The 23,886-nt window shown below is 38.8% G+C and overlaps 2 protein-coding genes and 1 non-coding gene across 3 annotated transcripts; 2 read left to right on the forward strand and 1 right to left on the reverse strand.

Moving 5' to 3' along the window:
• Positions 1–2,256: 2,256 nt before the first annotated feature.
• LOC142171037 (5S ribosomal RNA) lies at positions 2,257–2,375 on the forward strand. The gene has a single exon (XR_012700650.1). It is a non-coding gene; the product is annotated as a 5S ribosomal RNA (ribosomal RNA).
• A 12,316-nt stretch (positions 2,376–14,691) lies between these two features.
• LOC107788114 (chlorophyllide a oxygenase, chloroplastic) lies at positions 14,692–19,083 on the forward strand. The gene is made up of 9 exons (XM_016609772.2): positions 14,692–14,870; positions 15,474–15,710; positions 16,100–16,204; positions 16,414–16,689; positions 16,887–17,034; positions 17,133–17,317; positions 17,420–17,532; positions 17,698–17,992; positions 18,441–19,083. Exons 1-9 carry the CDS (start codon positions 14,799–14,801, stop codon positions 18,603–18,605), a joined length of 1,596 nt encoding a protein of 531 aa, XP_016465258.1. The 5' UTR covers positions 14,692–14,798; the 3' UTR covers positions 18,606–19,083.
• A 369-nt stretch (positions 19,084–19,452) lies between these two features.
• On the reverse strand, positions 19,453–23,407 carry LOC107788115 (BTB/POZ domain-containing protein At1g21780). Its single transcript, XM_016609773.2, has 4 exons — positions 23,207–23,407; positions 22,977–23,128; positions 20,554–20,669; positions 19,453–20,240 (listed from the first exon to the last, which is right to left on the reverse strand). The coding sequence occupies exons 1-4, from the start codon at positions 23,389–23,391 to the stop codon at positions 19,635–19,637; spliced, it is 1,059 nt and encodes a 352-aa protein (XP_016465259.1). The 5' UTR covers positions 23,392–23,407; the 3' UTR covers positions 19,453–19,634.
• Positions 23,408–23,886: the final 479 nt, after the last annotated feature.

Raw genomic sequence — 23,886 nt, forward strand, 5'->3', positions numbered from 1 at the left:
TCAAGTGTCCCTATCATCTTCAAAATTGCTTCATTGTTTCATGGCTAAACTAAATTTTAAGACCAGGCCTAGAATTATGCGTGCATGTCATGTCACTAGAGCCAACATGAAAATAACTATAAAAGGAGAAGAGAACTAAACAAAAAATGACTAGAAATAACAGAAAACAGAAAATTGCACTAGACAGACGGTGACAAGGTTTGAACAACAAAACAAGCAAAATAAACTGGGGTTACAATTCTGGAACAAATCTAGACGACACTAAACGAGTTACTACGACTAAACGAACTAGGAAAAATAAAAGGATAGAAGGGTTTGAGTCACAAGACAATATCCGGATCACAACTCTGAAATAACCCGAACAACAGAAATGACAACAAAATAAACCACCAGAACTCCTCTCTGACTAACCAAGAAGGGATCGTCTTTCCAATTACCAAGCTCGACATCTTAACCACTGAGTTCCACATCAATATTACCAATATCATTACCAATTTCAATCACATTGACCTCACCCACTAGCTTTTGAGTCCCTTTTGCCAACTTGTTCTTAAGATCAACTTTTGGAACTGAGACTGATAGCGCTGAAAACTTTGCGGCAAGTGGCCCTCCAAGGATCTTAGAAGAATTTTCATATTTCTTTTCAACACAAATTATACCCACCATATACGTCTCATTATGAACAGGCGATGGACTTTGGCTAGTGTCTACTGCATCTGGATTTTGCACGATAATGTCACTTGCATCAATAAGCTTCTAAACTGCTCTTTTTAGATGTCAATACTTTTCTGTATTGTGACCCGGGGCATTAGAGCAATATGCACACCTTTGAGAATAATCAAAATTCTTTGGAAGAGGGTTCGACATTTTTATCTGAATCGGCTTCAACATGTCCAATTGCCTCAACTTTTGGAACAAACTGGCATATGATTCTCCAATAGGAGTGAAAGTCCTTTCTTTTTCCTGCTGTCTTTTCATTTTGTACTCCGACCTCGGTTGGAACCTCATATGGGTAGGTGGTTGACATGCTTGAGGAGGCAGGTACGATATTTGTGGAGGTGGTACAAGCCATTAGGGGCCTCGTGGGTGTGGAGCATATGGCGGTGCATTGTGGATAGAGTACTGGGAAGGTGAGGCATGATCTTGGTGATTTTTTGGAGGAAAATAGCACTGGGAAGGATTATCTGGAGTACGAGGATATTCATAGGGTCGGTATTGAGGCTGAAAGCATTTAGGAGGAATGCCCACTTGATTCTGTCATTGGCGGGACTCGGCAACATCTTTTCTATCAATCAGAGAACTGACCCGAGCAACTTGTTCATTCCATCTGAGCCAAAACTCACCTAAAAATTCCCTCGGGTTTCTTTTCCATCTGAGATAGGAAAGAGTGGTCTGGGATAATGTCTACATTGTACTGATAGTGCCAAACAAAATCTTGAGCCATGTCACCCCATGCATGCCACTTACTGACATCTTGACGAGTAAGCCACTCCAAAGCTGTCCCAGTCAGGCTCTCCCTGAAATATGCCATCAACAACTCATCTTTCCCGCCAACACTTATTATTTCATTGCAATAACCCCTCAAATGGGCTACTGGATCTCAACACCCATCATACAAATTAAAATATGGCATCTTAAACCCTTTCAACTTTCTGGATATCTCATCTTGCTCCACTGTCTTAGCAGGCTTTGCAGTCTCACCGAGAGGCTCAAAATAAGGAGCTTAAGAGTATGGTCCCGAGATCTTGAAAATTGCTTCTGGAGCATAGTGTTGGGCATCGTGGAATTTTAACACAATCTCGCTAGAGGATCGAAGAAAGGTTGCAGGTTGATGAGCTACAAAAACATGAGTGGTCCAAGGAGTGGGATATGAGGTGGTTCTGGGAGGTGGAGTGTGAAAAGGTTGTGGGGAGATATCCTGGACTTGTGACAGTGGCGGAATGGTGACAAGACTTTCAGTGTAGTTAGTGGGAACTGATGGTGGAGGACGCCCACTAATCCAGGCTTGATATATTTCGGCCATCTGTCCTTTCAACCGTAAGACCTCTTCTTTCAACTCAGATTCTAATTCAACAATTCTCTTAGATTGATCAATAACCCTTGTGTCCAAGTCCTTTTTAGCCATGGCTACCTTGCTCTTTGACCTTGTGTTGTATGGATGAGTTAATTAAAAACCACAAACCAACCACCCTTCTGCGCAATAAAGATAACAAAAGAAATAAAATGGGGACATCCTGTTAGAGTGCAAGGAATGTCGGATGCGATCATACTAGCACTAATGCACCCGATCCCATCAGAACTCCGAAGTTAAGCGTGCTTGGGCGAGAGTAGTACTAGGATGGATGACCCCCTGGGAAGTCCTCGTGTTGCATCCCTTTTTTTGACAAAATTTATATCTTACTTCTTTTAATATACGACGGTAGAGCCAATAAATTCACAAATGACTTTTACGCATTGTAAACGATATTGATTCGATCGAACCCTATGTAGGTTGCCTACGTATCATGACGCCGCATGAATCAGATCTTTTCGTAGTTCGGAAAAACCGAGAATAGACTAAATAAAATGCTCTTTTTTTTACCTTAATGACTACTCTGACTAGAAAAGGAAAATAAAAGAAGAAAATCTTTTTTTTCTAGACTTAATGTTCTATAACCTATTTTAAACTCAAGATTAACGGGCATATATATATATATATATTTTTTTTTCTTTTTGAAACAAATATCTATGGGAAATTATTAAGGAAAAACCCCTAGAAGAGGAATATTTTTTGATTCTTTTTTTAGGAAGGAAATCTAAAGAATGTACCAAAGAAAAATATTTTGAATTTTCACTTGATATCCTGAAGAAAGATTTCGAAACAAGCAATGAAAACGATAAAAATATTTTTGGATTTTAATTTTTGATTACCTAAAGGAGAAATTCTAAAGATAAACAAAAGATAAAGTATGTTTTTTCTTCCATGTACAATGTCCTAAAGTTCTAATGAAAATAAAAAGAATATATTTTTTTTATTCATTTTTCATTAATTTCCCAAAGAAGAACCTCAAAAGAAAATCTTTTGGATTTTTAGAGTTAATATCTTAAAGTAAACTTTAAAGAGGTACTAAAAAAAATTCTTTTTTTTGTTGAATTTTTAGTCTTAATGTACCAAAAGGAAATATAACAGTAATTTTTTATTTTGAGTTCTAGATATTAATTTTCTAAAAGAAACCCACCTTAAAAGAATTTTTTTTAATTTATAGAATTAGTATTCTAACAGAAATATAAAACACAAAACCTCTTTTTTTGGATTATTGAGTTATAACACACTTTTTCAAATATAAAGTAGAAAGTACAATAACAAAAGACTCGACATTACTGTACAAAATTAGAAGGTAAAAGATGACATAAAAAGAAAAACAGACTCAAAACATAACAAATAAATAAAATTCTCCTTAAGCAACTCCTAAATGAGCGACTTGACTGGATGGTCCTAGGGCGTCTGTCATGCTCAAACTCCGGTAAGTAAATCCACACCTGTATGAGAAAATTAAGATCAAATAAAGTTACAGACCTAAAACGCTATGTGAGACAATAACCCTTCCTGTTGGACACATGCAAGATATGATTGTGACTATTTTTTTAAAATTAACCTATGTGGCTAAAAGTGGCTAAAATGCAAGATTTGGGTAAGACCCCGCGAAGCTAAGAACCTAAGATTCACTAGGAAGACCGGACCCTATGTGGGCTGCCTACGTATCCCGCCCCGAGAGACGAGAATCAGGTTCGCGTAGTTCGGAAAGATTGGATACGTGCGAGAATTAAAAATTAACAAATAATTTAAAGAAAATATTTTTTTTTTTGAAAAATAATGAAACATGTAAACTATTTTTGGATTTTTTTTTCCTTTTTTTTGATTTTTTTTTGGAAAATGACGGGAAAGTACAATTTTGTTTTTGGATTTTTCATTTTCAATTTTGGTCTTTTCTTGAAAAAGCGTGAAAGAAAATTATAACTGGGCCCTGCTTGCTTTATTTTTTTACACTTCACCCTTTTTTCTCATTTATTTTAAACCCTCATTGGTCCGCCAAATGACCTCTTTTACCCTTGTAGATTGCAACATGTAGCACATAGAATTAGACCTAAAAATGGGTCGTTTGAGCCCAAATTTTGTTCTTTCTCCGTGAACAAGACTAAAATACTACCTTATTTACTAATTAATCTTACTTAAAAAATAACTATTAAAATAAGACTAATCGTTAAAACAAACCTATTTTTTTTGGTATTTTCAAATATCATATTAAGATAAAAATAAGGTACTATTTTTTGTATTATTTAGTTTTACGAAAAGTATATAAACTAAAAAGAAGAATATTTTTGTAATTTTCGTTTTTTTTTATATAAAGTAAAATAGTCAAAATAATTGAAATAACAATATTAGGCCTAAACTAAATATTTTACGCGAAAATGGGTGAAATCTCGGGGAGGGTCAAAAATCACATGTCTACAAAACCAACACAGCCCAAACATTTTGGTGTCACAAGTCTAGAGCCTCTAACATATACAAATCTAACTGTCTGATACAAAACAAGTCTAAAATGCGGAAAAACAAGGATAGAGGAAGAAAGCAGGGCTGCAGACGCCATCCAGCTACCTTGCAATCTCCGACAAACTCTGGATAAGCTGAGGACCCTCACTCTGCCGCTTGGGCACCTGGATCTACACACAAGGTGCAGGGAGTAACGTGAGTATGCCAACTCAGTAAGTAACTAAAGTAAATAAGGTCTGAAAGCATTGACGAGCAGTTAAAATCATATAAAGGAGTAAACAACAGGATAATAGATCAAACTCTACAGTTTAAAACCAGTTTCATCATAAAATCTCCAGTTTCATTTGGAATACTTGAAATCATTTACTTAGCAATTCATCAATAGAGGCTCATTTTAAAAAGAGATGGGTGAAAGTAGTGAAAATATCATAAATGTGCCCCTCGGGCAAGGTATCACTCAGAATATGGCTTCTCGGGCAGCCTCTCAGTCACTCGTGACTCAGCTCTCACCACTCAGTACTCACACTCAGCACTCAAAATCATTGATATCTCATAATAGTAATGATCATAGTAATCGCTGCGGTGTGCAGCCCGATCCATAGTTTATAGTCGACTACGCTCATTGGGGGTGTACAGACTCCGGAGGGGCTCCTACCAAGCGTCATATCGTTGCGGCGCGCAGCCCGATCCAATATATATATCTCTGCGGCGTGCAACCCGATCCATATAAGTATCGCTGCGACGTGCAGCCCGATCCATAATTCATACATATATAAATATCCTCACCTTTAGGTTCTCAACCTCTCTCAATCATTAACCTCATAGCCACTTAGGCACAATATTAGAAATTAGGGAACTCAGTCCAAACAATCATCACATTTAAGAAGTAGAGTGATAAAACCAGTTTTGAACAATAACCAGGTAAAACATGACTGAGGATATGCTTTCAAACAAGTAAAGTAAGGAAAAACAGTAAAAATGCCTCGAAGGGTCTCAACAGGTCGGCACAATGCCCCAAACATGGCATACAACCCATAATACAGTATAATGACTAAAGTACGGAATATCATAAGGTTTCAAATCAAATACGCGGCTTAATAGTCGCTACGGGGCGGACCAAGTCACAATCCCTACCGGTGCACGCCCACGCGTTCGTCACCTAGCATGTGCATCACCGCATTTATCAACACAATTTGAAAATCGGGGTTAGATACCCTCAGTTTCAGATTTACAATGGTTACTTACCTCAAACTGGTGGAAATACTACTCCGCGACACCTTTGCCTCTTGTCTCGGCCTCAACTCGTGCCGAATCTACCCAAAATCAGAATCATAACATTAGGATAGGCTAAAGGGATGAAGCCCATGCGAAATAAATCAATTTATACCAAAAATCCCGAAATTGGCCAAACCTGACCCCCGGGCCCACATCTTGAAACTCGATAAAAATCACATCAACGAAATCTTTATCCTCCCACGAGTCCATATATACCAAGAACACTGAAATCGGAGTCCAAGTGACCCCTCAAATTCCCATTTTAAAGTCTCTTAATCTCAAGCCCTAATCCCCAATTTTTCTTCCTTAATCTCCACTAATACCATGATTAATTAATGACAAAATAATCATAAACCCAAATAATGAAGCTTAGGGAACTTACCCAACTGATATCCCTTGATTTCTCTTGAAATCCACTGCCTTAGCCCCTTACCCGTCTTAAAAAATGGAGAACTTAGCAAAAATTCGCAAAGGAAACAATATATACCTTCAGACCCAGGGATTCCGCACCTGCGGTCCATCAACCGCATCTGTGATGCCGCTTCTGCGGTCCAAGACACCACACTTGCAGTTTCCACTTAAGTGACCAAAGTCGCATCTGCAACCAAATAGCCGCACCTGCACCATCGTAGGTGCGTTCAGCCCACCGCATCTGCGGCTCCTGCCCTTCTCCTCCTTGACCGCTTCTACGGTCCTTTCCTCGCATCTGCGGCATCGCACCTGCGGTCCCCAATCCGCAGGTGCTGAAATACCAGAAGCAGAAAATCTGCAGCTTCACCAAAAATCTCAAACTCTCCGTCAACCATCCGAATCACCCCGAGGCCCCCGGGACCTCAATCAAAAGCACCAACATATCCCAAAACCTTATTCAAACTTATACCAATCTTCATAATACCTCAAACAACACTGAATCAACCAAAACACATCGGATTCAAGCCTAAGTTTCCAAAATCTTCTAAATTACGCTTTTGACAAAAATCCAACCAACCCATGTCCGAATGACCTGAGATTAGTTGTGATATATTTGGATTTCTTTTTTAGATCGTTTCATCTTTTTGCCATGTTGTTATGGTAGATTTACATGTGGGATGTATCTTATGGATGATTGGCACGTGCATTTGCTTGAACAAGGTATTTCTATATCAAATCTGTGGCGTTTTACATCAATATCTAAAAGTCATCACCAAGAGCTCTCTCAGTAGCTATTATCCTTGCAAGGCGATTGGATTTCAGACTGTATGACCTTCCTACTACTCATGGAGCTGGTTGGTGCTTGACCCATCTCAACTGATTGGAAAAAGCATGGCAGGTTAGTCACCGACTTTGAAAAGCTGAAGGTTAATTATTCAGAGATGAGTGCATTTCATGGTGCAGATTTTGAGTTTCAAAATCATCTATATCATTAGATAAGTCCATTTCTTATTGAAGACTTATTAGTCTATCATACAATTTATTGATAGTCTCATAATACAAGGACAAGTAAAAGTTACTAGACGATCTTTTTCTCCGTTATATTTATTTTGAATAGTTTTCTCTAGCGTCCTTTATTAAGACAAAAATGTGCCCTTTAATGAACCTTACCCCTATAATATTAGAATAACAGTTCAACTAGAAGATAAATTTTGGTATTCATTCATAGTAGTTATTTGTGTATTTCATACGCAGGCTTTAGAATCTTATCCCTTCAAATGATTTTTTTCTCCAAGTATACTTCTTGAAGTAATTACGTGCGCTCTGCAATTTGTGACTTCATTTAATTTCAGAATAGAACAAAGAATGTATGGAAGTGTAATTCTTTTATAGCTTATGATGATTCTATTTTCTTCCTGTAGCAGGTTTTGGCATTGCCACTATGCATATACCCTTTTCTTGAGGGTGTTGCATATTGCATCTTTACGGTTGGTTTGTTGGTCCTTCAATAAATAGAGTATAAATCTTTCTAATGTTTGATAATGAGACATTTAAAGTATGGTGTCGAAATTTTTAGATTACCTTAAACATCCACACTTATACGATAATTGTTTATATGTTAGGGTCGACATCAAGAATATGTATAATACTAACTTGCATATCATATCATCGTGGAGAGATGTTATCTAAGCTTGGAGTGATTTTAGTCATTTATTTTCCTTTAACGATTTTACATTCTGTAAAATCTTAAATACGCAGGTCGCAATGCTACAACATTGAGTTGTCAGAACACTACTGAGCTACCCAACATTTATTTTACCCACAAAGATATATATACTTTGTGGAGCACAAGATTGGAACACGAATAATCAGAACTGGAGGCTAGCTGTTTGTTGGTGATCTTATCAGTCATTTAATTTAAGGACTTGAGTCTTGTACCTCTGCATTTTTTATAATAGTAGTAGCTAGGACTAAAATTATAACTTCTTTTCTGGTTTTGAACTTATAGAGCTTAGAAAGAGGTTAGGAAAGTTCTACTATTGTGGGACATACTGTTACCAAATTAACTTCAAAAACAGGACAAAATGGGTAAGTTAAGTTCCTAGGTCGTAAGCAAAAACCTCAACAATTTACTGCTTATCGCTTTTCGTTCTTTACACTAAATTATTAATTACAAATAAGAGAGTATGATTGACAAACTGCCAATAAGTTGAAAAAGCTCTGCTTCAAAAAGTTTATTAGATGGATTTTAACTTCATTGCTTTTCTATCATCTACCAAAATAGTTTTTTTGTTTACCTCCTTGCTCATGTGGGGCACCCTACTAGTAGTTGAATATATCAAACCATTACACACATGACTATATACAGGACTTTTCAAGTATTATATTCCGGATAATAAGGAACATTACATGAATGACAAGGACCAAAGTTTCCTACTGTAAACTTAATATTCCAAAAATGGACATGCTAAAAGGTATGTCAAATGCCAAGCAATTACTATTGAAAAAGTACATGAAGTAACCAGTAACAAGGCCAAGCACACCGAATACTAGATGATCAACGCTCAGCATAAGACACACCTTAACGCTCCTTCCACGACCTGTACTACCATAGTCAGGACTCAGGATTATAGCCATCGTCTTCCTCAACAAGTAAGAAAATAGTTAATTAAAATGTTACAGTGAAAATCAACTGTGACACTCACAATTTTATTCTGATAACTCTTCTTAACTACACGCTAACAAGAATTAAAAGATAAGAGGTTGAAAGAGCCGATCTATTAAATATTTAAATGGATGGTTATTCGGTTTTCTTCTTCTCCTACTTCATATTTCCACAATCCTCTAAAAAAAATTTCCCAACACACATTAACAATTAATTACTACAATAACTTTTAAGAATGTATCAGTTGTCCAAACACAGAACTGTGCGCTCCGCGAATCCCAATACCAAAGAAGAAAGAGTTGTAGCCCACAGTGACTATTTCATTCACGTTTTATCTAGAAAGTTCATCATATACTCTTATGACATATAAGACCGAATATAATATCTTGTCATCATCTTTGTAATCAGCATACTCGTTGTCATACTAATCTTTTGAAACTTTGTACTTCCTGCTTGCGTACTTGTTGGCAGCAATAGGTCTGGAGTGCGGCTTTGAACTGTATAAAGGGTTAGTGACTCAGTAATTTAAGGAGTCACTCTAATCTTCATTGTCTTGTTCATAATATTCATCATATGTAGGGAGCTCAGAGGACCAAACGAATAAATGTTGGAATGTGAAAAGGTGATATCTTAAATAATAATTAAAAAATATTGCACAAGTTTAATCTACAATAATTACTGGCAGATCAAACAATTCTCCCCATTTACCCGGTTCATTGCAGCTGACTTCTCTCGTTTAATTGTTTTGGCTCAAGGGTCTTAATGAAGGACAAAAAGGTCACTTAGTGTGATGACCCGGCCAGTCGTCTCATGAGTTACCGCTTCGTTTCCCCCATTTCTGCTTCTTATTGCTTTGTCTATCAGTTCTGTATGCGATCAGGTTGGTTGGCTCGGGTTCGGAAAGGATTTGATAAGGTTTGAGACACTTGGTCTCTTTTGAGGAAGCTTAAGTTAGAAAAGTCAACCGGATGTTGACTTATGTGTTAGAGGGCTCGGATGTGAGTTTCGATGGTTCGGATAGCTTCGGGAGGTGATTTGGGACTTATGAGCGTTATCGGAATGAGTCTTGGAGGTCTGGAGTAGATTTAGGCTTGAATTGGCGAAATTGGATTTTTGGCTTTTTCCGGTTGATAAATGAGATTTTGATATAGGGGTCGGAATGGATTTCCGAGAGTTGCAGTAGTTCCGTAGTGCCATTTGGGATGTGTTTGCAAAATTTCAGGTCATTCGGATGTGGTTTGGTTGTGTTTTTGATCAAAAGCGTAATTTAGAAGATTTTGGAATTCTTAGGCTTGAATCCGATGCGAATTTGGTGTTTTTATGTCGTTTTGAGCGTTCCGAAGGTTGGAAAAAGTTTGAATGATGTTATGGGTTATGTTGGCATGTTTGGTTGAGGTCCCGGGGGCCTCGGGTGAGTTTCGGGTGGTCAATCGGACCATTTCTTGTTGTTGTGAATTGCAGAAAAACTGCTGAAGTGCTGCAGAGAATTTGACCTTCGCGTTCGCGAAGGGTTAATTGAGGAGGCTGAGATTTTAGCCTTCGCGTACACGAGGAAGGCTCCGCGTTCGCGAAGGGCTGGAGATTAGGCATCGCGTTCGCGAGAAGGGGAGCGCGTTCGCGTAGAGGAAGTTGGGCAGCTGGGTTTCAAGGTGTTTTGTTCATCGTGTTCGCGAGTGAGGGATCGCGATCGCGAAGGGTCAAGCTGAGGAGCCATCACGTTCGCGAGTGGCTGGTTGCGTTCGCGTAGAGGAATTTTTGGTCAAAGTTGGTTTGTGCTTCACGAACACGAGGCGTTGACCGCGTTTGCGAAGAAGGAATCGAGGCCTGGGCAGAATGTTTAAATAGTCATCTTGTCCGCGATTTTGGGGTTTATTTCCATCAGTTTTGAGCGATTTTGGAGCTTTTTAAAGAGGATTTCAAGGGGAAACACTTGGAGGTAAGATTCATGGACTTAATACTCGATTCTAATGTGAATTACACCTAATTAATCATGGAAATTAAGCCTAAAATTGAAGAACTAGGGCTTGAAATTGGAGACCTAAAATTTGGGATTTGAGGGGCCGTTTGTAGTTGGATTTTGATGCTTTTGGTATGAATGAACTCGGGGAGTGATAAGGAATCCATTGATGTGATTTTTACCAGAATCTGAGACGTGAGCCTGGGGGTCGGGTTTGACCAATTTCGGGATTTGTGTTGTAATTTGATTTCTTTTGAATGGACTATGTTCCCTTAGCATATTTTGACGTTGTGATTCTGATTTTGGTTAGATTTGAAGCATCCGGAGGCCGATTCAAGGGGCAAAGACATCGCGAGCTAGAGATTTGGACCGGGTTGAGGTGAGTAATGATTGTAAATGATGTCCTGAGGGTATGGAACCCCGGATTGCACATTGTTGTACTATATTAAGGTGACGCACACGCTAGATGACGAGCGTGGGGCCGTGCACTTTTGGGAATTGTGACTTAGTCCGTCCCAAATGACTATTTTACCACGTATTTGACTGAAAACTATTTGTTATCATCATGTTTTGGGCTGAATACCATATTTGGGCCTCGTGCCAACTATTTGAACCCTTAAGGGATTTGTATTGATATTTCCTCACTGTTTTGACTTTATACTTGAACTCAATCATGTTATATTCCATAGTTTTCATAACTCAGCTATGTTTACTCTGCTTTAACACTTAAATGATATTTTGGGATGAGAACCATGTTTTACTGTTGCCCGAGTGGCTGTGAGATTTTGACTGAGTAAGGCCGAGGGCCTATGTTGTGAGAAAAAACACTGATTATGATTATGAGGCCGAGTGTCTGAGATTTGTACGCCACGAGGTGGCTTGTTGATATGAGGCCAAAAGCCTAGTGATGATGTCACAAGATGGCTTGGTATTGCGCTTGGGCCGTAAGGGGCCCCTCCAGGAGTCTGCACACCCCCAATGAGCGCGGGTATCCATTGTGATGTGAGATATAGCTCGAGTGGCTGGTATTGTTTCTGAGATATTGCCCGAGGGGCGGATTTGTTGATATTGTGCCCGAGGGGCGATCCTTTATGTGTTTATTTTTCGTAATTGTCTGTCATTTACTTGTTTAATTGTTAAAAAGGCATTTTATGAAGTTTAAACTGAACTAAAGTGACTTTGCATATTTTCACTATTTCATTACTTTTACTGGCTTTTACTGCTTCCTTATAACTTGTTATGTGCCTTACGTGATTTCGTACTTCTCAATCTTTATTTATGATTATTACTCACTAAGTTGGAATACTCACTTTACTCCCTACACTCTGTGTGCAGATTCAAGCGCTGCTGATCCTGCTTGCGAGGGTTGAGAGCTCCCGGCAGATTTCGGAGTCCACAAGGTAGATGCTCGGTGTTCGCAGCCCCTGTGCCTCTCCCTCTTTATCTCATTTCCTTTCCTTTATAAGTGATTCTGTAGTAGCTTTGTAGACCCTTCAGACTTGTATTAAATTGATAGATGCTCATGACTGGTGACACCCCGGTATCGGGCTATGTTAGGTTTGTTTTTCGCAAATTGTATTGTTCACTGTTTATTTTGAATTTTATCATGTTTAAGACTTAATGCTTATTATTTTAATTGCTTAAAATTGAAATGGGAATGTGTCGGCTGGCCTTGTCTTCACAAGAGGTGTCATCACGACCGAGTCCGGGTTTAGGGTCATGACAAGTTGGTATGAGAGCCTAGGTTACATAGGTCTCAAAAGTCATGAGCAGGTTTAGTATAGTCTCGCGGATCGGTACGGAGACGTCTGTATTTATCCTCAAGAGGTTGCAGAACCTTTAGAAAGACTTCATATTGTTGAAATTCTTGTCGTGCGAATTTGTTGATCCAAGCACTAAACTTCTGTTTTTCTATTCTCTCATAGATGGTGAGGACACGCGCTACCGGTCAGGATGGACGACCACCAGTACCACCAGCTGTGGACACTAAAGGTCGAGGACGCGGTCGTAGTCGCGGTAGGGGCAAAGGTGTGGCCCGCACAGCAGCTAAGGCAACACCTGCAGATCCACCAGCCGCCCCAATTTAGGATCAGATCCCAGTTGTGGACGTTCCAACAGCACCAACTCAGGCACTAGTTGTGTCTATTGTGATTCCGGGTCTTCATGAGGCCTTGGCTCATATTCTTTCAGTTTGCACTGGCCTAGCTCAGGCGGTCTCAGTTACTACAGCTGCAGCTACTCCTCAGGCCGGGGAAGGCACTCAGACTTCCCCCGCTCACACACCTAAGAAGGTCGTGCAGGGACTTCAGACACCGGGGGCACATCCAGCCCAACCGGTTGTAGCTGCTCAGGACTATGTAGTTCCTGCCATGCCAGAGGACGAGCAGCGTGGGTTAGAGAGGTTTGGTAGACTTCAGCCTCCGACCTTCAGTGGTGCAGAGGGAGATGATGCCCAGGGTTTCTTAGATAATTGTCAGAGGATGCTTCGTAAAACGGGTATTCTGGAGACCAGCGGGGTCGCTTTTACCACTTATCAGTTTTCTGGAGCTGCCTTCACTTGGTGGGAGGCTTTTGAGAGGCGTAGGTCTGTTGGTGCAGCACCCCTTACCTGGTAGCAGTTTTCCGTTCTCTTTCTGGAGAAGTATATGCCGCAGTCTCGCAGAGAGAAGCTGCGCAGGCAGTTTGAGTGGTTGCGTCAAGGAGAGATGATTGTGACGTAATATGAGATGAGGTTCTCTGAGTTAGCTCGTCATGCGATTTGGTTGGTTCCGACAGATAGAGAGAGGATTAAGAGGTTTGTTGATGGCCTCACTTATCAGCTTCGTATTCTTATGACCAGGGAGAGGGTGACTGGTGCTACCTTTGAGGAGGTTGTAGACATTGCTCGTGAGATTGAGTCTGTTCGTTGCCAGGAGCGAGCGGAGAGGTAGGCCAAGAGGCCTCGAGGATCTGGTAGTTATAGTGGTGCTCCTTCAAGAGGTCAGTTTCAGCACGGCAGAGGCCGTCCATTCAGGCATGCTCAGCCAGCTCGCCCAGGTTATCGTGGGACGTCATCGGGTCATGGTTCTCACAGTTCTCATCAGGGCCAGTCATTACTTAGTGCCCTTCTAGCTCAGAGTTCGTCCCGTGCTCCCTCAGTTCAGGGCTCTTCTATGCCAGGTGCATCTGCTAGTCACTCCGGTACGAGGGGTTCCCTTCAGTCCCCTTCTCCAGTACCTGGGAGTTGCTATGAGTATGGGGAGATGGGTCATATGTGGAGGCAGTGTCCTCGTCGTCTTGCGGGTTCATCTTAGCAGAAGAGTCATCAATCGGCTTCAACACTAGTCATTTACGATAGAGTTCCAATATGTGACGTGCACCTAATTCACACACCACGTATTATACACTTACAACTTGACCAAAGTCCTAGGAGTTTGTTTTGTATCTCATTATCATGGATTTTACAAAAAAAAAAATTAAGATCCTTTTAGTATGTTTTGACTTTAGGCCACAAAATCCGTTGAGCCGCCCTGGTTGAATAGTTGCCTTCTTTTTTCAATTTCAACCAAAATAAGGGGTCTTATTTATTCAGCCACATAACATAAAGTAGGACTGTTCAGTAAATAGGAAAAATAAAAAAGAATCAAATAAGAGATATCTCCGAGCATCCATGCTGGCAGCTGCAAGATATACAGAGAAAGATCCCTCTTTTGAAATGGCAGCAGTAGTAAATACACAAAGAAGCATGTGGAAATGCGAAGCGCCACATGTGAAACAGAAGGGTCCCACTGTTTTCCACGTGGCAAGCCATGGCAGGTCAGTGGAGATTGCGCAGAACGCCAACCCCTTATCAAGAAAATCTTTCCCTCTCAGAAAATGACACCAACTTTTCTCTCTCTTCTTCTTCTACTGCTGTTGTTGTTGCTTGATATATATGTGGAGAAAGCTAAAACAAAAATCTTTTAATTTTCAGCTCTGCCATGACAGCCATTACTACTGCTCTTTCTTTTCCTTTCTCTTTGTGCCGCTCTACTAAGTCTTATACTAGAAAGGTACCTTTGCTTTCTTTTTCCTTTTATTCATTCATTTTGGGTATTTGCAAAACATTGAAAAGTTTGCTTCTTTATCTTAATTAAGCCTGTTTCTAGAGACCCTTTTGAAATTGTGGTGAAAAAGGAAAACAAAAATCATTTCTTGATGCTGGTTATCTATATTGAGATTTCACAACGGATAGGATCATGATCGTTATTTGGTTGATAGCTGGTAAATTGAAATATGTTTAGTTCCTAAAGTGGAATAATTTTGACTAGTGATCTTGTGGATGGTAGTAAATTTTTTTACATAGGTTGCTACACTTCACTCTAGTGGCTGTGATTCTTCACTATAGTTGAAATTTATTTGATTGTCCAAGGGACTATATGCAAGAATAAGCTCTGCGTCGTGTAATCGGTACTAATTTATTTGGTAGATGATGACATGCGTTGAGCTTAAATGACGACGTGAGGATTCATATAGCCTACTCCAACTTGTTTGAGACTGAGGCGGCGTTGTTGTTGTTGTTGTTGTTGTACTTAAGTCATTTTAGTATGGAGAGAGTCATACATCACTTGCATTTTCACAATTGTTGACTGGTTTTGCATCTTGTTCATCCTCAGTATGTCAAAGGGAGCTTTGGAGTGTTTGCAGTATATGGGGAGGAGGGTGGGATGCCAGATAAGAAAAGTTCCTGGTTGACACTCTTTAATGTGGAAGATCCAAGGTCTAAAGTTCCACAAATTAAAGGCAAATTCTTGGATGCAAATCAAGCTTTGGAAGTTGCTAGATATGATCTACAATACTGTGATTGGCGAGCTCGGCAAGATGTACTTACAATCATGCTGCTGCATGAAAAGGTTTGTCTTTGAATTAATTTCCTATCTTTAATTGAACTTGGTAAATACAACATTCACTGTCTTTTCTAGGTTTACATACAACTTTGTAGCACTCCTATTTCTTGTTTTCTTAGCTTGTCAAGTAGAGTGTCCTTTTCACCTCCTCCTGTTGTATTCTCTTTAGACTTGTTTCAAATTTTCCTGCTCGTCATGCAGTAGCGGAGCCAAAAATTTCACTAAAGGATGTCATAATATAAAAAAGTAATCATAAGGGATTCAACATATAGTATATGTGCATAAAAATAAACTTTTAACCTAGCTAAACAGTGTGACCTTCGCATAAGGTGGCTCTGCCACTGTCATCATGGTATTCTACCATTTGTTCTGATTAGCGGAAATTATGTAAATAGGTTGTGGAAGTGTTGAACCCTCTAGCACGTGAATACAAATCTATTGGAACCATGAAAAAGGAACTTGCAGAGTTGCAAGGAGAGCTTTCTCAGGCCCACAACCAGGTATGAAAAATTCTTATCCTATCAAAATGATATTTGGATACAAATTGCATTTTCTATTTTCTAGTTTTCAACACCAGTGGATATTCAGGGCTATTTGCCTTTGATATGTCAAACTTATTGAAATAAGTCTTAAATGTAAATGGATAGTTATAAAATCTTGCTTATTTTCGTAAGCATAAAGTTCTATATCTGATGTATCAATACAACAGGTACATATATCTGAGGCCCGGGTTTCTGCTGCTTTGGATAAGCTAGCTTACATGGAAGAGTTGGTTAATGATAGGCTTCTGCAAGAGAGAAGCACGGCAGAATCAGATTGCTCGTCCTCCTCTGCCAGTACGTCAACAGCATTATTGGATACTGTTAAAAGCAAGCAACCCCGAAGAACCCTGAGTGTGTCAGGTCCTGTCCAAGATTACAGTTCCCGTTTGAAGAACTTTTGGTACCCTGTTGCTTTCTCCGCAGATCTTAAGGATGACACCATGGTAAGTCAATTATCTGAAATAATCTCACTCGCATAAAGAGAGGCAGCATTTGATTCAACATACAAAATCATGTAGATGCAAAATTATGATGCCAAAACCAATTAACATGCTCTTCTGTAAATTCAGATAGATTTTTATGGTCTTGTGTTAATTCTTCTGGCTCTTGTATTTGATGACCATAAAATGTTATGTTTCAGTTACCGATTGATTGCTTTGAGCAACCATGGGTGATCTTTCGCGGGAATGATGGAAAACCTGGATGTGTACAGAATACGTGTGCACATAGAGCCTGCCCCCTTGATCTTGGCTCAGTGAAAGAGGGACGCATTCAGTGCCCTTATCACGGTGAGAATTAAGAAGAATCTTACTTTTAGTTCAGAGTTCCTATTTGGGATGTGGACACAACATTGAAATAGCTGACACTGTTCTTTTCATGAATTTAGGATGGGAATACTCAACTGATGGGAAGTGTGAGAAAATGCCATCAACACGATTACTGAATGTAAAGATCAAAGCACTGCCCTGCTTTGAGCAAGAGGGAATGATATGGATTTGGCCAGGAAATGATCCCCCTGCAGCTACCCTTCCTTCTTTACTACCGCCTTCTGGATTTCAAATCCATGCGGAGGTTTGAAATCACTGCCATTCGATTTTCAGTTGTTAATAGGAAGAATATCTTACAGCACATTCTTGAATACTTTTGCATTATAGCGGTTGTCGTTATTGACAGATAGTCATGGAACTTCCAGTGGAACATGGGCTATTATTAGACAATTTATTGGATCTTGCACATGCTCCTTTCACCCATACATCAACCTTTGCTAAAGGATGGAGTGTCCCAAGGTAGTTGTTATTATATTATATGTTGCTAATTACCGAGAAGTCTTGTAATTAGCAACATAGATTGTTTTTCTATTTATTTTCATATAGTTATCCAGAAGACTTGATTTTACTTATCAATTTAAAAACATATGAAGGTCTCTGTGCTTATGATTTACCTTATTTCAGATTGGTGAAGTTTTTGACTCCTGCTTCTGGTCTGCAAGGATATTGGGATCCTTATCCAATAGATATGGAATTTAGACCACCTTGTATGGTTTTATCAACCATTGGAATCTCAAAGCCAGGCAAATTGGAGGGGCAGAGTACCAAGCAGTGTTGTACACACCTTCATCAACTTCATGTTTGCTTACCTGCATCACGACACAAGACACGGTTATTATATAGGATGTCACTGGATTTTGCTCCCCTGCTGAAACACATCCCTTTCATGCAATATGTTTGGAGACATTTTGCCGAACAGGTTAGATTCTGTCCTAAAAGCTTTGACAATGGCTGTTTAACATCTTATGGAAGTCATCAGTCAGTGACTGATTGTTCTATGAAAAACTGCATTCTGTTAGTCTTGGAAAAATGATAGCATGAAACAAAATCAAAGCTTGAATATTTAGGATTACCATCACACAGCTCTAGAAGCTCAAGATCTCGAGGGTTTAGACTTGCAAACTCTTTAATTCGTGGAAGTTAAATACAATTGCCTAAAATAGAACCACAAAATTGTGAACACCAACTTCTGAAATAGAATCTTGCCAGAAATATTGAATACAATTTCATCTTCTTTAAAAGATGTTTATCACATTCTCTTCTTCGTGAGGATGATGCTGCAAAGACTTTCCCTTTGTAAAGAGAACTAAAGAGAAGCAAAATGAAAGATGTGTTCTAACTTTATCTCTTTGTGGAATTTTATACAGGTTTTAAATGAAGACCTACGGCTTGTGTTGGGCCAGCAGGATCGCATGCTCAATGGCGCCAATATTTGGAACTTGCCAGTGTCTTACGATAAGCTAGGTGTGAGGTATAGAATATGGAGAGATGCTGTAGATAGTGGAGCAAAGCATCTACCATTCAGCAAATAAATTTAGGACTATTCCAAGTACAGGTTTTTACTTCTCAAGATGATTCTTCGCTCTAGCTTACATCATCAGTTCATGACGAACTTCAGTTGCTGAGGATTGTTCTTGTGAGGAGACACCAGAGCATCTGGTTCCTGGTGCATGGCTAAGAAGAGATGATTTCAGCCTAACGTCCCCTTGTTTGTACACAAATTTTTGTAGGTTCGTGTACAGTTTTGAGCAACCTTTTTCACACCCCTCTCCACCAATAATTCGTATCGCGACCCTTTCTGCGGTTTAGAAATTTTTTTCGGTTCTTTACCTTGTCATAGCGTAAATTCTGATCTCCTTTTTCAATTAAGAGTTATTGTTTTTGCCAAAATGGAATCAGAAGTTTTATGACCTCTGCTAGATGTTTGAGCTAAGTTGTATCAGTATGACAGTATTGAAATATTATTCTTGTGATGTTCCTATATAGAACAATTGGCAATGCTTGATGAAACAGTTGTCATTTTAGAGTCTTGTCAAGAATATACAGAGCTCAAAGTTATAGATACTGCTGAGTGTAATGCAATTCGACTCCTAATCACACTAATAGAAGATCGGGAAAAAAAATCTCTTCGAGGTAGGGTGCATAGAATACTTGGACAAGAGTTTCCTAATACAAAAACAATGTGAAAGCTGCTGATTATAGTGTTGATGACCATGTCACTTCATACTACTAAGGTCAAAATAAACTCTTTCACGAGGTTCTTCCAAGGACAATTTTGGATTGACTCTGTACTAAGGAGTTAGGATTTTGTACTTTGATAGTTTCTACCAATCTTTTAAGTGTTAACACAACAATCACAAGAAAAACCCCCATAATAGATGCCAGCACAGAACACTAATCATCTCCGTTTTGACCAGATAGCATACTTAATAGTACCACAAATTTACACCGGATTATAATAGTGTAAGACACCACACGGCTTTCTTAGAAAGCTACAGGTTAGTAATAGCTAGAGTTAAGAGTTATCTACATACAGATATGGACAAAAACCTCATATCAGGTTACGCCGGCTTCCAAACTGTGAGCACTTGTTGAAACATCTCTAGCATCAGATCTCTATCTGCCTGTCTGAAGAAGTTGTTTATTTCATCCCTAACATCATAAATCTTGCCAAAATCAAACAAATACGTTAAGCAACCTTTCTTCAATTTATTTAGCTGGTAAAGCCAAGCCTCTTGCAATCTTTCGAGGACATTTCCCGAGTTGATGTCTTCTAGGAGACTTTCCTCACAAGCATTCTTCAAATCTGCAATGTCATACTTGTTTGCCGCACCCAGAAGTGCCAACCGGTGCTTCCAGAAATCCTCTTGTTTTATGGTCCCATACAGGTAACTGAGAAGGGCTGTGCATGATTCTGTTGACATGTCTTCTATGTCAATCATAGAGGACTCTTTCTCCCTGAGATCGTGGAGGAACATGCTGTGGAACACAGGCGAACTAGCAGACAGTATCGCCCTGTGAGCTTTCACTGATCCATCAGCGGTATTTATGGTAACATCAGCATGGATGGACTCGTCAAGCATACGAGAGAGACACCGGAGAGTACTTTGGGTAGCTAAAGCTTGCAAAATAATGTCATCGGGCCATATAGATTTGCCTTCTCCACCCTAAAGTTTCAATTACCACAGGTTACTAAGTGAAGGAACATGAGTTCAAAAACACATCAAGGTCGTTTTCTGATAAATGCTGAGAAGAAATTTTCATTCTGTTCCATTTTCTGTAAAACGGTATATTGGGAAAATTTCATTTTTTTTTCAGTTCAAATCTGCAGAAAGGAACAACCAAAGAAGTCAATTTATATACACCTAAACACAAGCCCTATCTGTTACAACTGGATAGGTATTTTATCAAAGAACCATTTCAATTAGCAATCTCATACATATTAAGCATACACACACCGTAGCATGTCAAGAAACTCACATTTGGTGAGTAGATCTTCAGGTCAAGGAACTCAACATCAATGATGAATCGACCTTGTAACGCAGAATCAATAGGCCACACAAAGTCATCACTTGTTCGAAGCAGCCTCTCATACACTGCAACATGGACCACCACAGAATTATATGCAACATAACATGTCAAATATGGTTAATGCAATTCATCGTGTGTTCTGGACATTAGTTGCAGTCTCTTTAGTCTGGACAACAAAGAGAAACACAAGGAAGCAAAAGAGTACAATTTCATGTGTCTGGACGTACCGCTGAAGAATATTGCTTCACTGTGCAACTAAAAATAATAACAATCGTTAACTAAAAGCCTAAATAGTACACAACAGTTGGGCTAGCAATTATTGGCATATTAATAGCCGAAGGCAGTCTAGACATAGGTTCTTATACTACAAGAAAAGGCGGACACTTGATTTGTAGCGCGTATGGAAGTCCTTTTTTAAAAAAAAATGAATTATGGTCAATAAAACAAAAAAAAATTGACCATATAAGGAAGGAAAATTTACGTGCTTAAGGACACTGAAAGTGTAGAATACTGAACTGTTCTTGCTCTCATTTTTCAGTGCTTTTCGGTCCTTTTGACTTGGTATTTGGGCTTTGTGCTTCGGCTATTTGTAGGTGTCAGCTTACCTTAAACATCCAATTGTGCACCTGCTAAGTCCTTCTGTTGTCTAAATATATAGTTAAAACGTCTGATGACAAGACTTCCCTGACTGAAAACAAGGAAGGGTCAAGGGATAATCTACATTGGTCTGAGTTGCCTAAGATACCCCATTAGTCATCACAAGATGCATGCAGTGTGCAGTATAACACCCATCCTCTGAAGATTACACAGGTCGTGGTAATTGACAGTACATACTCATCCCCCAAAATACAGGCTGCCTAATATACTAGAATGCGGGGAAAAAAACATAAGATGAGTCCAATAATTGCTTTCCAAAGAAACCACAAGCTTCAGAGCCAGGTATATGTATACTGCTCCATTTCAGATATGAGTGGCAACTGACTTGATAAAGTATTACGTAAAAATGTCAGCGTGTCCATCCCTCCATGAGGACAGGAATGGACATTTGTTGACTTTCCAAGAGAACATTTGAACACCATACAAGTAACTTCGTCTCTTGCCGTTCAGTAGAGTGCAGATCAATTACCAAATAATCCATAGTAAATGCAAATAACCATGATGTCATTTGACGATCACTGCTATAGACATGATATTTATAGATAAGTTACACTTGTGTGGCAAATAGAGAATATAGGACTTGCAACCAGACCTTTTGTGAATAGAGCAAGAAGCTAAGATTTTGAGAGAAAATATTAAGACCTAGCCCAGCCAGCTTTCTGCTACATGAAAATTTTAGTAAAAAGAGAAAAGAAATCAATATGTGCAGCACGATCAGTTCAATTAGTACGAAATCTGCCAATATGTAAGTTTAGATGCTAGGAGGATAACCCTTGTTCTTTTTTTGCTTTTTCTCTTTCTGTAGGAGAACAGAACAAGTGAATGACATGTAGCCAGCGGAGGCAGATCGATCAGGAAACAAACCTGAGGGGTTCAATTCTTAGGCTCTTAGCACTAAACGCACTGTACTTGTGATAAAAAGGGTTCAAAAGTTAATACTAGTCTTTTTGAAATTTTACTTGCCTTTTCACATAAAGTATATGTGTTTTCCATGCATAAATACTGTACCCAGATTTAATAGGTTGCATCTGCCTATGGACTATCAGACTATGGTAGCCAGATATATGCCATTCTTCCAAGAATAAGGATTGGATCTCCTGTTTGTTTATTGGTTCATTTTTTAATTTATTTTTTGGGGGATGGAGGCGCGTAGTAGCATGAGCTAAAACATTTTGGAGTTGAACTCATCCTAAGGATTTTTACTTGTAAGACTTCTTGATACCAACGTAAAACTCAACGTTGCCTTGGCCACACTTTATATGACATGCGTCAATTTTCACAGGTGAGTTGAAAATGTAATAATAATTGTGTCCTGTGGATATTTATTTAAACTTGTCATGTATTATGTAAATTGTATACAGATATCATCTAAAAATTCAAAGTTTCAAACTAATATAAGTTTCTCCGAAAGCAATGACTTTACCAGAACAGAAAATAGACCATATTTTTTAGACGTACCAAAATACAAAAGTACATCAAACAAAGTGGTACTCCCTCTGCCTCAATATATGTGACATTTCTATATTTAAAAATAATTTAACTTCAAATGTCCCATTTTTATTTAATGAGATGATTTATAGCCACACAAATTTTTATAGTAATTGATTCTAACCCATAAATTTCAAGTCTTCCTTTAAAACTTTATGTTGAGCCAAACACCATCACATAAATACACAATCAAAACACAGAAGAGCAAAAAAAAAATAAAAAAATACCAGGAGATATGTGAGGTCTACGGTTGGTGCCGGTGGTGGTGACACGGAGCATAAACCGAGCAAAGGGAGGAGGAAGCTGCTCTTTTGAAAGCCGAGATGGTTCTGGAAACAACCGAATATACAAATACCGGTTCTTTTCAATTGATAAGTGCCTTATTAATCAACAACTTCAACATCAGAAGAAAAACAAAATTGAAAAAATGAAAGATGAAAAATAGAGAGCAAATTACCAGTTCCAGATACCAATTTTAAAAGGGTCGGATCGCTTGTAAGTGGATGCTCCGAAGTTGTCGATCCTCCATTGAGCTAACCTTGATATCGTTTCTACCTTTGCGTCCGTCATTCTTCTTCTACTCTGTGTGTGTGTGTGTGTGTGGGTAGTGGACTTCTTTTGAACAGCCTTTGCTGATTGCATAAAGGAACGTTTTAAGTTATAGGAGTAAAACTTAAGTGAGAAGTCTTGCTTTTGACTAAGGACTGTTGAAAATTTAAGACACAATAAGTGGCTAGTTTCACTTGACTCTATAAATTTCCGAGAGATTTTATTTGGTGGTTAAGTTATTTTTTTCCCTATAAATAGAGAGGTCTTATTCCATTGTAAATAATCTCAAAAATCAATAAGAATTCTCTTCATACTTTTCTCTACAATACTCTTTTCTTCTTTTATTATTTCGTAACACGTTTCCAGCACGAAACTATAACCAATTGAGTAGAAGCTTTGGGATTGAGCATAATAATTGTCAATTGTTTCATGAACTTCCTTCATGATTAAATTCTGGATTTAAGGTAAGTATTTTACTTTATTTTTCTTTTTAAATTTTTTGACATTCTATAATTTGATTATAAATACAAGCAAAGATGATAAATTTTGATTGTAACTCTAATGAAGTTTGAAAGAAATCATAACCAC

Source organism: Nicotiana tabacum, chromosome 16, assembly GCF_000715075.1.
Source record: "Nicotiana tabacum cultivar K326 chromosome 16, ASM71507v2, whole genome shotgun sequence".
NCBI lineage: Eukaryota > Viridiplantae > Streptophyta > Magnoliopsida > Solanales > Solanaceae > Nicotiana > Nicotiana tabacum.